The sequence below is a fragment of the Diceros bicornis genome, chromosome 8, assembly GCF_020826845.1.
Source record: "Diceros bicornis minor isolate mBicDic1 chromosome 8, mDicBic1.mat.cur, whole genome shotgun sequence".
NCBI classification, from domain to species: Eukaryota; Metazoa; Chordata; class Mammalia; order Perissodactyla; family Rhinocerotidae; genus Diceros; species Diceros bicornis.
The window spans coordinates 69067144-69082300 of record NC_080747.1 but is presented as its reverse complement, the minus strand read 5'-3'; the positions used below and the strand labels follow the sequence as shown (position 1 = coordinate 69082300).

Below are 15157 nucleotides of genomic sequence, written 5' to 3'. Positions count from 1 at the left end.
AACTGCTCCCCCTCAATTAAAAGTCTACATATGGAAGACAATCTTAAAATAATTCTAATTGTTTACACGCACACACCCCCCTTGGTAAAAAACATAAAGCTGTTAAGGGAATAAATTTATCATGACAAAACCCATCAACTATAAAAGATTTTAAATTAATGGGTTTAAAAAGAATACAGGGGGGCCGGCTCTGCGGCTTGGCGGTTAAGTGCTCGCGCTCCGCTGCTGGCGGCCCGGGTTCGGATCCCGGGCGCGCACTGACGCACCGCTTCTCCGGCCATGCTGAGGCTGCGTCCCACATACAGCAACTAGAAGGATGTGCCACTACGACATACAACTACCTACTGGGGCTTTGGGGGAAAAGAAATAAATAAATAAAATTATAAAAAGAATATAGGGAAAATATCAGATTTCTTAAAATCTTAACTTTTTCTCCACTCTGATTTTTTTTTTTTTTTTTTTTTTTTTTGTGAGGAGGACCAGCCCTGAGCTAACATCCAATGCCAATCCTTCTCTTTTTTGCTGAGGAAGACTGGCCCTGGGCTAACATCCATGCCCATCCTCCTCCACTTTATATGGGACGCCGCCACAGCATGGCCTAACAAGCGGTGCATCGGTGCACACCCGGGATCCGAACCGGCGAACCCCGGGCCGCCGCAGCGGAACGTGCGCACTCAACCACTTGCGCCACCGGGCCGGCCCCTCCACTCTGATTTTTAACTAATAATTTTTATAATTGTACACTAATTTTTAACTAATACAAATGCTTTCTGAATCTTCAAGCCCTTGCTATACAACAAGTAACTCCATATACCTGAAATCTGGACACCTACTCCCATATAAAGGCAGCGTAGAACCTACCCAACTTTCACCTAGAGAAAATGCATGACCAGCACACTGTTTGCTGGCAAGCAAACTTTCATGTTCTTTTTGCATTCCACGTAAATAATACATTCTTTTCAAAGTCTGTGCTTTGTAAAAAGTCACATTAAGGTGTAGTAACACTTGAAAATGTAATTAATTGTTTGCAGATTTTATGAGGACTTTCTGCATTTTATTTGAAACCTGATTAAGGAAGGTTCCCAGCTGTTAACAAAGCATTTGTCTTCAGTTGTCAAACAGTAAGCAAATCTCAGTAAGATATTTTAATGGAATAGAGCTACAACAAATAGTACATTTTAGTAGAAATCTGTAAGATACTGTCCAGTGCGAAAGAGCTTTAAAAGTGCTATGACATAAATATAAAGCAGTGTAATACCATCCCCTTACCATATCATGCCTTCAAACAGATTTTGGATGACAAGATGTGACTGAGTAACTGTTATCAGTAAAGTGACATGAGTCCATGCGAACTGTTAATAGCCCAACAACACAACAATTAGTGAACAAAAGATCAGTGCAGCCCAGGAAGCAATAGCAATTTTGAAACACAAATTTCTAGCATGACTTTTGGTCAAATTTTCTAAGATAAGGTCAAAATAAATGCTGTTAGTAAATTATATTCATTTTGGTGCCTAGTGGAACCTTAAAACCATGAAAACAGTTGACCAAAGCAATCTTAATTTATACACAAATGGAATGCTAATAATACTGAGATACACTACTAAATTAAAAAACACAAATAAAATATGAGCCATAATCTTGAATCATGAGATTAAAATGAACGATAATGAGAAGTTCATGCTGTTGTGCCATTTAGAGAGGAACATTTTACTCTGGCTATATTCTGCAGTTATTAAAAATGGTAAGCGCTATTTTTCTTTCAGAGTTTATTATGGTAAATTTTTCCTATAAAGAATTATTTCTAACTTCAAATGATTCAAACCAGCAGGGCTCAATTGCCCTTAAACTCCATCTTTTCACTCTTAAAAGTTGATCTTCACAGCTCTTTTCAATGACAGTATTCAATTTCTAATTTTCAAAGGCCTCTGTTTCATCAATTACATCCAGCCTGAGAGATGGCCACTTTAGTGACTTTTAGCATCATCAGTATGGGCAGAATGTGAACAAAAAAAAGCTAATGTTTCTATGTACTAGTCTCATAATTTTGATTGGAATTTATAAAATGACTTTTCAAAATTCTTAGGATTTTGATTTATTCATAATAAACCTGTTGCCCTTTTCAGCAAACAATACATTATCTTGGTTGTTTTATTTTTATCTGCTTAAAAGATCCAATTCTCTTTTACCTTGTTGCTTCAAAATTCATAAATGATTTTTTTCCAATAGGCACCATTTATATTTTCATAGGAGATTCTATTATTTCTTTTTTTTACAGCTTTATTGATATATAATTGACATACAATAAACTAGAAATTATTACAATAAACTAGAAACTAGAAATTAGAGTGTATAATTTCATGAGTTTTGACATATGTATAGACCCATAAGGCCATCACCAAACCAAGATAGTGAACATATCCATCATTCCTAAAAGTTTTTTGTGACCTTTTGTAAACCATCCCCACCCCCAATCCTCAAGCAATCACTAAACTGCTTTCTGTCAATTAGTTAGTATTTTCTAAAATTTTATATAAAACTAGTTTGATTTTCTATAATTTTATATAAATAGGATCATACAAGAACTCTTTTGCTGTCTTCTTTTATTCAGTGTAATTCTTTTGAGATTCAACCTTGTTGCATATATCAATGATTTCTTCCTTTTCATTGTTAAGTAGTATTTCATTGTACATATGTACACCAGTTTTTTTTATTTTTTTAAAAATTATTTTATCGATATTGGTTTATAACACTGTAAATTTCAGATGTACATCATTATATTTCAGCTTCTGTATAGACTGCTTAAGAGATTCTATTATTTCTAATTTGTCTTGATGGTTTCTAGATTTTCACTGAAGATTTTACTCTTTCCTCTCAAGATCCCCAGAAATTAAAAATGTAAGAAATACTACAATTTGCCAGCGATAATGCTCAGCAGGATGTCTTAATGGAGAAAAGCAAGACATAAAGAATAGGAAATATATCCCAAATCCAAAACAAGCCTTACTAATACCTGAATTCACAGATCTAAATACTACATTTTGCATTTTAGTGTCTTATAATTAGCTACCTTGAAAGGAAACAAGTTCATCATATACAGTGATAAATTTCATAAAACACTGAACACTGTTTAATGATACACCGAATAAAGTACCTTAGGTCAAAAAGAATTATGCAACTGTATGACTAACCACAGCTACCAAGAAAATATATGCTCCATGCTAAGAGCAAGTAAACATAGTCACTTTCCATAGAAAAATATGGTCAATGTTTCTCAGACTTACTAACTGTTCAGGAGACTATGGAAACGCTTCAAATTTCTACAGATTTAGAGAATCCAAATACTTGATTTTAATTTTATAGCCTTTGAAAATATTCAAAGAAAAAGTTTTTAGGAAACTTTGAAAACCATTAGAATTTTTAAAACCTCAAAAAATTTTCCACTTCAACCTTTTGTATTTAATAGTCATCTAAAACTGAAATATCCCTCACATTCAGGCAAGAAATAACTAGCAGATTAGATTATATTTTCTCATTGGAGAAAAAAAATTAAAGGTAAGGGTTTTTCTTACAGATAGTGACTAGAGAATAATGCTTAATACACACCATGTAAAACTGCAGGCGATAATGCTTCTTCACCAAGCTCAGCACAAACATGCAGAAACCTGTTCAAGAACAAAACATGTGCTCGTTGTGCAATTTGTTACAAAGTGTAAGCCTCGCTGAGCTCAAAGAAGCCAATTTTCTATACCACATCTAGGTACACTTTAGCCACGTATTCATATGCCATCTCTCCGACTCTTATATTAAGCATTTTAAGTAAAAGTTTCTTGAAGGAAACGATCTTGTATTCTCCAAAATGCCTAATATATTCCATGGCATAAATTCAATAAACATCTCCTGCTTTAATTAAGTGAATTAGTCCCTCGCTAATATGTGAACATGGAAAAACAGATCTTGAATTTCAGTTAAATAAAATTGATTTGCTATATCAATCCATCAAGTATGTGCACAGAGTGTTTCAACAGAGACTGAATACAAATACATAATACAAAAATTAATAATAATTATGACGGCAGCTGACATCTATTGAACCTTGTTATGTTCCAGGCTCTTGGCTAAGCATTTTATAAGTATTAACTCATTTAATCCTTCCAACATCCCTATGATATAGGTACCTATTATTATCTCCATGTTACAGACGAAGAAAAATGCACAAAGGACTTTATTAATTTACTGAGGATCACAGGGCTAGAAAGCAGGTAAACCCTCAGCTCCTACTGACCCTCAAGAGTCATATGGTTCCATAAACCATTATCAGCAAGATTCAGGTGAAGAGTGACTTGAAATTTCTTAGAACCGTATTATAATAATTATAGTAAAATATAATACTCAATACTTTCAAGATTTACAAACAGCATCCGTGTTTATGTTTACATCCTACAGATTTATTACAATGACATTTTACTAAATAAAAATTCAACCTAATTAAGTGAAATCTAATAATCATATACTAAAATAATGGGAGGCAATATGAAGTACTTTTTGCCCAATATATCAGTAAACTTCTAGAGGTTTTTTTTTAAGAGGTAAATATTGGAAATGCATGCACCAAGTTTAATTTCACATAAACAGTCACCATGCATTCTGTTCTGCAACATCTTTAGAGACTGAGTTCTCTGAGACAGAAAATGAATTGTCAACTAATCTGTCCCATCTGAAAGAAATACTAGACTTTGTATATCTAAGTTCTACTCACCACGGCAATTCTACCCACTAGAGTAAGCAAGGTTGATACTACTATGACCAGAGCAAAGACTCAAACAGCAGCTGCCATTATAGCTGTTTTCTGATGACTGATTTGAAATGTCAGCATAAAGGGTGATAACAAAGGAAAAGAGTGCACACTGGCTCCCAGATCCTACTTCGCCTCTTGTTTGTCACCTACAGAGTAATCTGACTGGTTGAACCAAAAGAGAAATATGGACACATTTTCTGAGTGCAGGCACAACTGAAAGACATATGTCGCTTTCTTGAGAGAAATAAAGAAAAGGATGAGGCAATTAAACACAGAATTGATGGCATTGAAATCACCAGTAGTATAAAAGACCTCTTTAAAAATTATTGCTTTTAAGTTTTTCTTCAATAGCAGGTAGACTTATTTTGTGGCTCAAGTAATAATGTAATTTCTATGCCATCGGTTCACGGTTAAAGGTGAACGTAGAATGGACTTGGCTCAGAGGCTAATAAGGTAAAAGCAAAGCAGAGACAAGATAGATGCCTCAGGACCCTCCTCTTCCACCCAAAGGGGCCCTCTGACTCTCCCAGCACAGCCTTGGGAACTTCTCAACATCATCAACTATGAATTATTTCCTCACAAATACTACTTCAACATGTATGCTTTTCTCTTTCTTGAAATTATATAATGCCATTCACCCTTAAGCATTTCTTCAAACAAAATTACAGCAGAATCATTCAATATTTTCCTAATGGTGATTTTATCCAGGACAGTCTTGGCAACTCACTTTTACCTGATCCAATTTCACCATTAAATAAACCAGTAACACGCAGCTTTTTAGGGTGCTCTAATAAAGGATATAATTATCTGACTCCTAGATACATTAAGATAATACAGTTCTCTGAATTGGGGGGTGGGTAAAGTGTTTTCCAAGCATATCTAAAGTTAAATATTATTTTTAAAGAAAAACAATCTGAAAAAGAAACGTGAATTTACTTTTTCATTCACAACCATATAGCTATGTGTATATTTTATGTTTAAATGTATAAAAATACATATATATTTCAATAAATCTATGTGAAGGATAACTTTGTACATTTGGATCTATAGTTTTACTTTTTCCTTAATTAACAGAATATTAGTATGGTTATATTTGCAATTAAAATCACAGGATTTGTTACAGTACTGTAAATAAAAGTATTCATTGAAAAAACTTCCTAACATACAGTTCTTGGTATTTAATTATGTTTAGCTACACTTACTGACCACCATTTATGCACCCAGCACTGTGCCTGGTGCTGTCCATCTTTGTATACAAAGATGTGTACATTCTGTTGCCCAGTATCAAGGAGTTCCCAGGTGGCTGGGGAGATCCAGTTACCCAAGAGACTAAAGAGAGGTGCATTCAAAACAAAAAACAAAAAAAGAATGAGATTTCTAAAGGAGTCAAGAGAAGTAAAGGGGAAAAAACACATTGAAAAGTACAAAAGATGAGACAGAGGGAATTTCAGAAAAACGGACAACCAGAAAATATTTATTGAGCACTTAAGATGTGCCAGACACAAGATACAAAAAAATGAATAAGATAGGCATTCCCCTTCAAGGAGCTCATAAGCTAAAGAGAGAGAAAATATAAAAAAATAATAAAGTTGTTTTAAAAATTTACTATTGGTGATTAACCAATTCAGTAAACATATGTGGTCCTTAATTCAAAAAACAGACATTAAGATGGACGCAGGATTAAATACTGGAGCTTACTGACTTATCTCTCACTCTTTCATGTGCCTGTATTTTTCATTCACTTACCTAAGTAATCAAAACTCCAAAATGTTTCAAACATCATGTTAAATAAATTCAGAAGCACACTCCCTTATGTGTGCCCATATTCAGACACTAGATTATAACTGAGTTGTTTTAAAAAAGCTTTAAGTGAATATGCATGGTAGAAATTGTCACGCAAACCAACCATTACATTAGCTAAGATAAAGAAAAGTTTTCTATTAATCTTCATGGTGAGTTTAAGGTGCAGAATGACACTGGCATGTGTATAGACTCTAATAGTCTTTAATTCATAACTAAGTGGTTTTGGAGATACAGTCCTTTGTGAACAGTTATTTGTGACATCTTTCTAAAGGTTTCATCAACATCCTTTGAGATAAAAGATATTCAGGATGTTTGGGGAAAAAAATCCTAATCATGCATTAATTTTAGCTATAATTTAATTTTATATGTCCATTGATACTTCTTGAATTCAAAGCATTATATTCAAGTCATATTTTCTCCTTAGGGTTTTTAAAAAGAAATCAAAACAGTTAGCCATGCATAAATACAAGCCAAAAAAAATACTAAAAATAATATGCATATCACTGGTTAGCTAAAGCGATGTTAAGGTGATGATATTAGGGGTCGAACATCTCAGGCTTATTCACCCATCGCTACCAGACATGCAACCCACATGGCTGCTCTGGTTTCTAAACAGCCGCAAACCCAAATCACCAAGATCATCTGACAATATATCTAGACTCTAGAGAAAATGTTTGTCCTACTATTTTCAGTCTCACTGATTTTCTCTTTGCTTTCGGTCAAATTCATTTTACAACAAAATTATCTAAATGTCAGAATGACTTCCAGATCTGAGTCACTGAGTCATTTTGTATGATATTAAACAAGTCATTTAATCTCATGGGCCTTGGTGAGGGGGTCAGACCTGGAGATACCTACATTTGTTTTAATAAAATTCAATGTCAATGAAATAGCTTGGGCTACCTCTGCTTTTTAAATCTGCTAAGGCCAATGCTTTCCAAGTCATTTGACCCCTGCAGAGCTAAAATTTTGACAGGACCCTTGGAATACTGTTTAACAAAAGGAATTCCAAAGATTTTCACAGCATAATTTGAGAGAAAGGTACAACTATCTCAACATAGCACACTTTCTATCTCTTCACTCTTAAGTCTAACTCCATTTCGTAGACTAAGCTCATGAATGTTGCTAAGCACTTTAAGAATCACCAGTAAGGCCTCAAGACTCAGCAAACACAACACTGATGCTGAGAAAATCTCTCTAAGAAGCACTGTGTGTGGATGTGCATGTTCTCAGCCTCTGGATCATTCATACAACAAATATGTACTAGGAACCTAAATGTCAGACCCTGCGCCAGGCAATGGGAATTAAAAAAACAAGAGAGACACAAAGTGGGTGCTTAGGTCTAACAGGACCATATTGAGACCACATGCAAAATGATAACAGATATAGAATACTACGTGTGATTTATATTGAAAGTTTCATCATTTAAACCCAGTAGCTCCTAGCTTACTACAAGGCTGCATTTTACTTATTTTTTTATTTTTTTGTGAGGAAGATCAGCCCTGAGCTAACATCCATGCTAATCCTCCTCTTTTTGCTGAGGAAGACCGGCTCTGAGCTAACATCTATTGCCAATCCTCCTCCTTTTTTTTTTCCCCAAAGCCCCAGTAGATAGTTGTATGTCATAGCTGCACATCCTTCTAGTTGCTGTATGTGGGACGCGGCCTCAGCATGGCCTCAGAAATGGAGCGTCGGTGCGCGCCCAGAATCCGAACCCGGGCTGCCAGTAGCAGAGCGCGCGCACTTAACCGCTAAGCCACGGGGCCGGCCCAAGGCTGCATTTTAAAAGTACATTTGTAGGACTGTAATAATGTCAATATACTGGTGTGATGTTTATACTGTAGTTTTACAAAATATTGCCATTGGTGGAAACTGGGCAAAATGTGTAAGGTATATCTCTATTATTTCTTACAACTACATGTAAATATATGATTATCTCAACAAAAAGTACATTTTAAGCCAATAATTTATATAATTTATACAAAAGCAATTTTCCATAGACTGTCATAAACAGCAGTTGGTTTCTAAGATCAGCCCACAGTATTTTTATTTTTTTAATTTATAACCCCTCTTAGTATTAAATACAAACCTAAAGAACTCAGGCCCTCATTGTATTTGGTATGAATTACAGCAGCAATTTCCTATCTAGTCACCCTACTAATGTCTCCCAAATCATCCTTCACTTAATTACAAATCTGGTTATATCATCTCTTAGCTTAAAATTCTCCAATGGTTTCCCAGGGATAAAGTCCAAACCCTTCCTACAACATACACAGCTTCTCAAGATGTGGCTCCTGCCTATCTTTCCAACCTTGAGTGCCTGCCACCAGCCCAAAACATGCCATCCTCTCTCATTTCCAAGCCTTGCACAGCTGTTCCCTCTGCCCGGAATGTGCTTTCCCACTATCCGCCCAGCAAATGCCTGCTTATTCTTTATTCTTCAAGACACCTGTCATCTCTTCTCAAAGACTTTCTATGGCCTTCCCACTCCCTAACAGAGCAAGGCCCTCCTTCCCCTTCTTCATGCTCTTAGAGAGCCTTGTTCAGCAATGCACTAGAAGACTTATGTCCCAGCAGTTTTAAGAGCCTGGAAGGCATGCTATTGGCCATATTTCACTTTTGCACCCTCAATACCATTCACAGTACCTAGCATTTGGAAAGCACTCAAACGTTTGTTGAAAGAATGACACTGATGACTTTCAACGAGCTTTTGTGATTCCAAGAGCCTAAAATAGCAAGTGGCAAGCTATTTCTATGACAGAAATTAGTTAGGAAAAAAAGAGAAATATTGATTTTATTTTATAAAAGTAGAGTCAGAAAGTTTAGTGTATGAAGCAAACAATTACTAAAAAGGGTTGGTTGGGAGGCTATCATGTATAAAATGTATAAAAAGAAACAACAAAGAGCATAAATCATACCGTCTTTACCCACTCAATTGAGAAGTTATTCTCAAGTATAAGTTATAACAAACAACGAAGGGAAAGTAAGCCAAGGAAATAGCAGTCACCTTATTTTCTGACATTTCACCCACCAGAGAGATTGCTGTCAGCACATCAGTAGAGATGTAACCACAGATATGGAAAACATGAGATAGATTTAGATATGCTGATATAAAACCATCCGTAAGCTACATTGAGCAGAAAAAACAGGTACAGAATATTCCACCCTCATTTGTATTAAAAAATGGGGAGAGGGGATATAAACATACAAGCTTAAATATTCAGAAAATTTCTGCAATAGTAGTAGTGAGCCCCTGGAGATAGTAAGTAAGGCTCTGAGGTAGGAGGGAGATTTCACTGAGAACACTTTTTTAGTCTGAATTTTTACTATGGGCGTGAATTATGTTTTCATTTTTTGAAACTAGTTTAAAAAAACACAGCAACCTAGTTAAGGACTCTTGAACACTTGGCTTTTGGCACATTCCCTATTCAGAATCCAGCCACGGTGCTGCGAGACATCCAAGCCCCATGGAGAGGCTGTACGTGGGTGCTCAAGGCCACAGCCAGCACTAACTGTGACCATGAGAGTGAGCTGTTCCGGATGTCCAGCCCACTCACGACTTCAACGACCAGCACCACCTCCATCTGACTGCAACCCGGGGAGAGGCCCTGTTAGAATCACCCAGTGAGGCCCAGTCCATACACAGGACCATGAGAGAAAATAATAAATTGTTTTAAGCCAAGGGAAAAATAACTATGACTTCTGCCTTAAAATGACAGCTTGAGCACATGCATTCACTTCTATTCCATCCTGGTAAAAGAAATAAAGGCAAAAACCCACAGAGCAACAAGAACTGAAGAAAGTCAAGGAAAACAAAAGAGAAATGGCTGCAAAATTTGGAAGCTGGAAAACAGACTGGATAACTTTTAGCAGACCTGAGAAATCAGGGATAACAAGTAGTATTTTCTAGAAAACTGAACAGAAAAGGCTCAGTGGAGGGCAAGGGTGAGGCCTGGGCTTCCAAACCAGAGTATTTAGTAGAAGTCCACTACTACTAGGAAGTGCAAGGCCCACCCAAAGCAGTCAATTGTGAGACTAGAATAAAGATACTTTAGAAATGGAGGAACATAAAACTACCTTGTAAGCACATTTCATAGGAGTCTATTGGAGGCCACGCTTCAGCAACAGGAGGGCGCTGACCCAGAAACTGGAAGACACGGGATAGAGGAAATGGGGAGGCCACATCATGAGGACAGCTAGGCGGTAGACCTACAAGCAGCCAGTCCAAATAGGACAGGTCTCCAGGACAGAGTTCTCCAGGAAAAAGGGGAACTGATACACTATCTGATTTGTGTGAAAAAACTACCAATAGACAGGGGACAGACCTGAAGGAAAAATTAAGGACTCCTATGTAGAAATTATAAATGTTGAAAAGAGAAGGTGAAGCAGTTAGTAAGTTCAGGAAAAATAAAAAGTTGTAAAAGAATGAAAATGTAATTATAGATACTATTTGGCTCTACAGTAAGTGATATTTTAGGTACCTGTTTAATAATGTAAACAATGACAATAAAAAACTGAGCATGGAGAAAAGAGAGAGGTTATAACATGAAGTCAATAGATAATGCCTAAAATAAATTAAGAAAGAGGCATATTACTTAGAAATATGGAAAAAATCTGTAAGTGGGGTTCAGGGTTGTTGTTTACACTATGTCTTGAAATTATCTGATTTTTTAACTAACGGACACATATTAATGATACAAATTATATTTTAATCATAATTTTGTTATTAAGTAATTAGAATAATCATATAAAGTTATTGAGTTCAATAGAAGCCACTATAGACACTTTTCTTGCTAATATTATTTTTAAAACTCAAGGTGCCAGAAAAGTCTTGCCAGTCTAAATATAAACTGAGAAGATATCGTATTCTTTTCTCCTGTAATAGTAAAGAATTCATCCCAGAATCTACCTTACATTTAACAAAATAAATCAAATGTGTTGGTTTGATAAGTGAGAGAAACTACTCAAAGTCTCTACTAAGAAAAAAATGTCACAAATGTACTTTGATAAACACAGAGTCAGTCAAGCGTTTTACTCTCCACAATTTCACCTGTTAACAGTCTCCATTAATCTCTCTAATCATGATTCTTCTAAACCGATTAGAATTTAAAATGGAATGACTACCTCAAAACGAATAACTTCTTCTGCCCTTGAAAGAAGACAAATGCTTTTCAATATCTATTTCCAAGAATGTATGTACTTTAGATATATCAGTAAATAATTTTTAAAAATGAAGTAATAGACTCAGAAAACTGGACTGAATAAAAAACCTGAATGTAAAAAAGGAAAACTCTTTAGAAAATGTAGATCTCCCTGCCCCAAAAATGATTCTCTGAAACTTACTATTATCCTTTCAGACTGTGTTTCACTTTCTGGCCTTCTAGAATCAGAAACAAAATAGAGACCAAGATCTGAAGTGGCCTTTATTAAAGCAGGAACACCGTGAAGAAGAAAATTATAGTTACTGACTAAAAGAGAGACTTTTATAGGACTGGACCAACCTCCCCATGCACTCTGTGTGTGTTTAGTTTAATGAGAAACAGAAAGGAGTCACCCATATTGTATGCAGTTTCCAAAATTGTACTAATAGGAGAAGAATTTATTTATTGAGAAACTCCCAAGAGCTAAAACAGTAACTATTTATTAAGAACTAAAGTGAAAACTCACAAATAAATTTCGTTTCCTCCTTTAGAAGTGAAAATAATGATAATAACAACAACAAATATTTAAATAGGGCCAGGTACCGTTCTAAATGCTTCACAAAGAAAGTGAAGCACAGATAAATTAATTAAATTTCCCAATGTTTACTCAGCTAGTAAGTGACGGAGCCAGGTTTCACACTGGCAATCTGACATTTAAAAAGTACATATCTAAATCAATTTCTTAGTAATTTTTTTTATGATTGGTAAACTTTTATGGAAAAGAAATGTTAATTCTAACTTTATCCTAGTATCTGATTCTTAATCTAAAATCATAAAAACACATGACATAGCATACTGTAAACAAATATGTATTTAATGTTTACATATATAAATATATATATTATGAATATATAACAAACTATGTCAGGAAAATTAAATATCTTGATTAATTCTATATGAAAACTCTATTTCCTAGGGACAAATAAAGCAATATATATGTGAAAGTTTCTTTGTAAAGTTATACTTGGTTAATAACCAATCCATATATTTAAAAGTTTCTTTACTACAATTTGCAAAGAAAATTTTCAAGTATATGGAGTGACCATTAAGCAAATAGTTTTTTTAGCCACCATTAGGGAGTAACTGCTATTTAAGACCACAATGAAAGAAACACATGGGCAATTAAAAAGAGAAGCTGGATTAAATGTAAAAAATAAAGGCTGTTATGAATTTAAATAACATAAATATAAAGAAACATGTAAAATATATTAGCTACATATCAATACAGAATATTTTCCTTAACTTACCTGCCAGATAGAGGGCAAATGATATAAATCGATGGTAGCGAATAAGAAACTGAAGTTGCTCTTCTCTTTGAACAAATGTAGCAAAATAATCAGCTACAGTCTCTCCATAGAAGAAGTAGTTCACACATAGTAGAAAGTACCTATAATTTAAAAACAATTGGCTTTTTATATTTGAAGCTTTTTTCCCCCTCAAACTCAACAACACTATTCTTTACATTTTGATGATGACACAAAGATTAAAACCAAGTTCAGAAGACCAGTTCAGGATATAATCAACCAAAATGCTTTTTTCCTGTTTTAAACTTAATTTCATTTCTTTTTTTAGTCAACAAAAATTTACTGATTATAGTTTATGCCTTTATTTGGCTCAAAATCTAACACCGCAGACAGAAAATTAGGAAACTATGTAGAAAATACTACACATACACAAACGCAATCTGTTTCTCACAGAGACACACATACACACACACAGGCACACAGTATTAAGTTTATGATGACAGTTCACTCCCAGCTACTCACAGTTCTAATGCTTTCTAACAGTAGAGATGCTAAGCCACATTCCCACCTGCCCTAAGGAATATCATCAGGGAAAGAAGGAAGAGCTAATTCAACCTCCACCTCTCTCCCCAGGGCCCCGTACATACTGGCGTCTCTCCCTCTCCTCGATGCTCCAGATGGACTCCAGCTGAGCAGTGATTTTTAAGGGGTAGCAGTGGGGCATGGGAGCTAGCAGCAGGTAAAAATCTCTAGGAGAAACTTTTAAAAACTGCATAAATCACCTGTCCCTCCTCCTAGTCCTGGTATATCCTTTCCTCCAGGGAGAGGTTGAACCCATGAGATTTTGCTGATGGGAGCTTGTGTGATGCAGGAAAAAAGGCTGAGAAACACTGTCTTGGAGTTCCCCCATGCCTCATCTGTTGAAGGGCAGAGTCTTAGGTAGCCAGGAGAGGCAGGGATGGTTTCCCTCTGGTTCTCATGGATGGAATTAGACCCCACTGTTCCCAAAGTAAAGGGCAAGTGTTCTCATTTCTATCAGCTGTGTTCACCATTTTTCCATTCTCCTGTCTTAGACTCCTCTGAAGGCTATCAACGCCCACTCTAGCCTACCAATCCAACTTTTTGCCCACTATTCCCTAATACCTTCTGCTCATGAGGGCCAGGAATGTCTCGCCTTCTGTGGCACAGGCCTTCTCCACCACACATCTAGAACCTGATGGATACTGCTTCCCCAACCCAGGACACTCCTCTCCATCCAAAGCTTGTCTTTATTTCAATTGACAGTTTCTCTCTCACCTTCTCCGTGAAGCCTTCTACAATCACTGGAGCCCATCTGGACCTACTTTTCTTCTTCTACACTTAGAATCAATCCTGCATGGTTTAGCGTTTAATTATCCTCCAACTACTCAATCTACCTAACATTCCCCATACACTTCGCCACTCATGAAGAAACTTGCTAGAAAGAAAAATCAGCTATTACCAAAATCAAGAAACTCTTTTTTGACTATTCTAAACCCCAAAGGTGATACATTTGTTTTAATAAGACAATCGCCCCTCTGGCTGATTCTAATCAAACAACCAAATTCAAAAGCACAGCCAGTGAGGGTAATTATGAACTATCATGTTATCACGTTTCGTGGTCAAGGTCTTGATAACTAAGAACTATACCTGAAAAGTTTTTAAAGTATATAAAATTTTATACGCCAAAATCATTTGGTGACTTTTTTTTTTTTACTGATTTTACATGCATTTGTACATATATAGTATTTCAAGGGCTAGTAACTGCCGGTGCTATTTACAAGGATGCCTTACATACTGCTCCATCCATCAGCGAATCTTCCTCTTCTCTCTGACTACCCTCCATGTTGCACGTCATGGGGCCCAGAGCTTGGAAAGGAAACCAAACTAGGAGCAGCAAAGGTGTGTGTCTATGTGGAGGGGGCGTCATGTCTCCTCTCACTCTCCAAAGGCCTATGGGGGCTATGGGAGGGTGGACCAGCTTGCAAGGGTGGGAATGGGAGGAGACATTCAGTTTGGGCTTTCCCGTCCTGAATAAACCACTTGTCACTCAAAAAAACACCGTACAAAACTATTTTCATATCTCATCTTTC

At 36.0% G+C, this 15157-nt stretch overlaps 1 protein-coding gene across 1 annotated transcript in view; it reads right to left on the bottom strand.

Annotated features, from left to right (window-relative positions):
- Window positions 1-15157, bottom strand: part of CDS1 (CDP-diacylglycerol synthase 1) — a 65049-nt gene that overhangs the window by 16606 nt on the left and 33286 nt on the right. Inside the window, exons 5-7 of the mRNA XM_058547429.1 lie at window positions 13050-13189; window positions 3607-3665; window positions 1270-1352 (exon numbers count right to left, since the gene is read on the bottom strand). Coding sequence (XP_058403412.1) covers window positions 1270-1352; window positions 3607-3665; window positions 13050-13189 — 282 coding nt within the window. The remainder of the gene's footprint in view (window positions 1-1269; window positions 1353-3606; window positions 3666-13049; window positions 13190-15157) is intronic.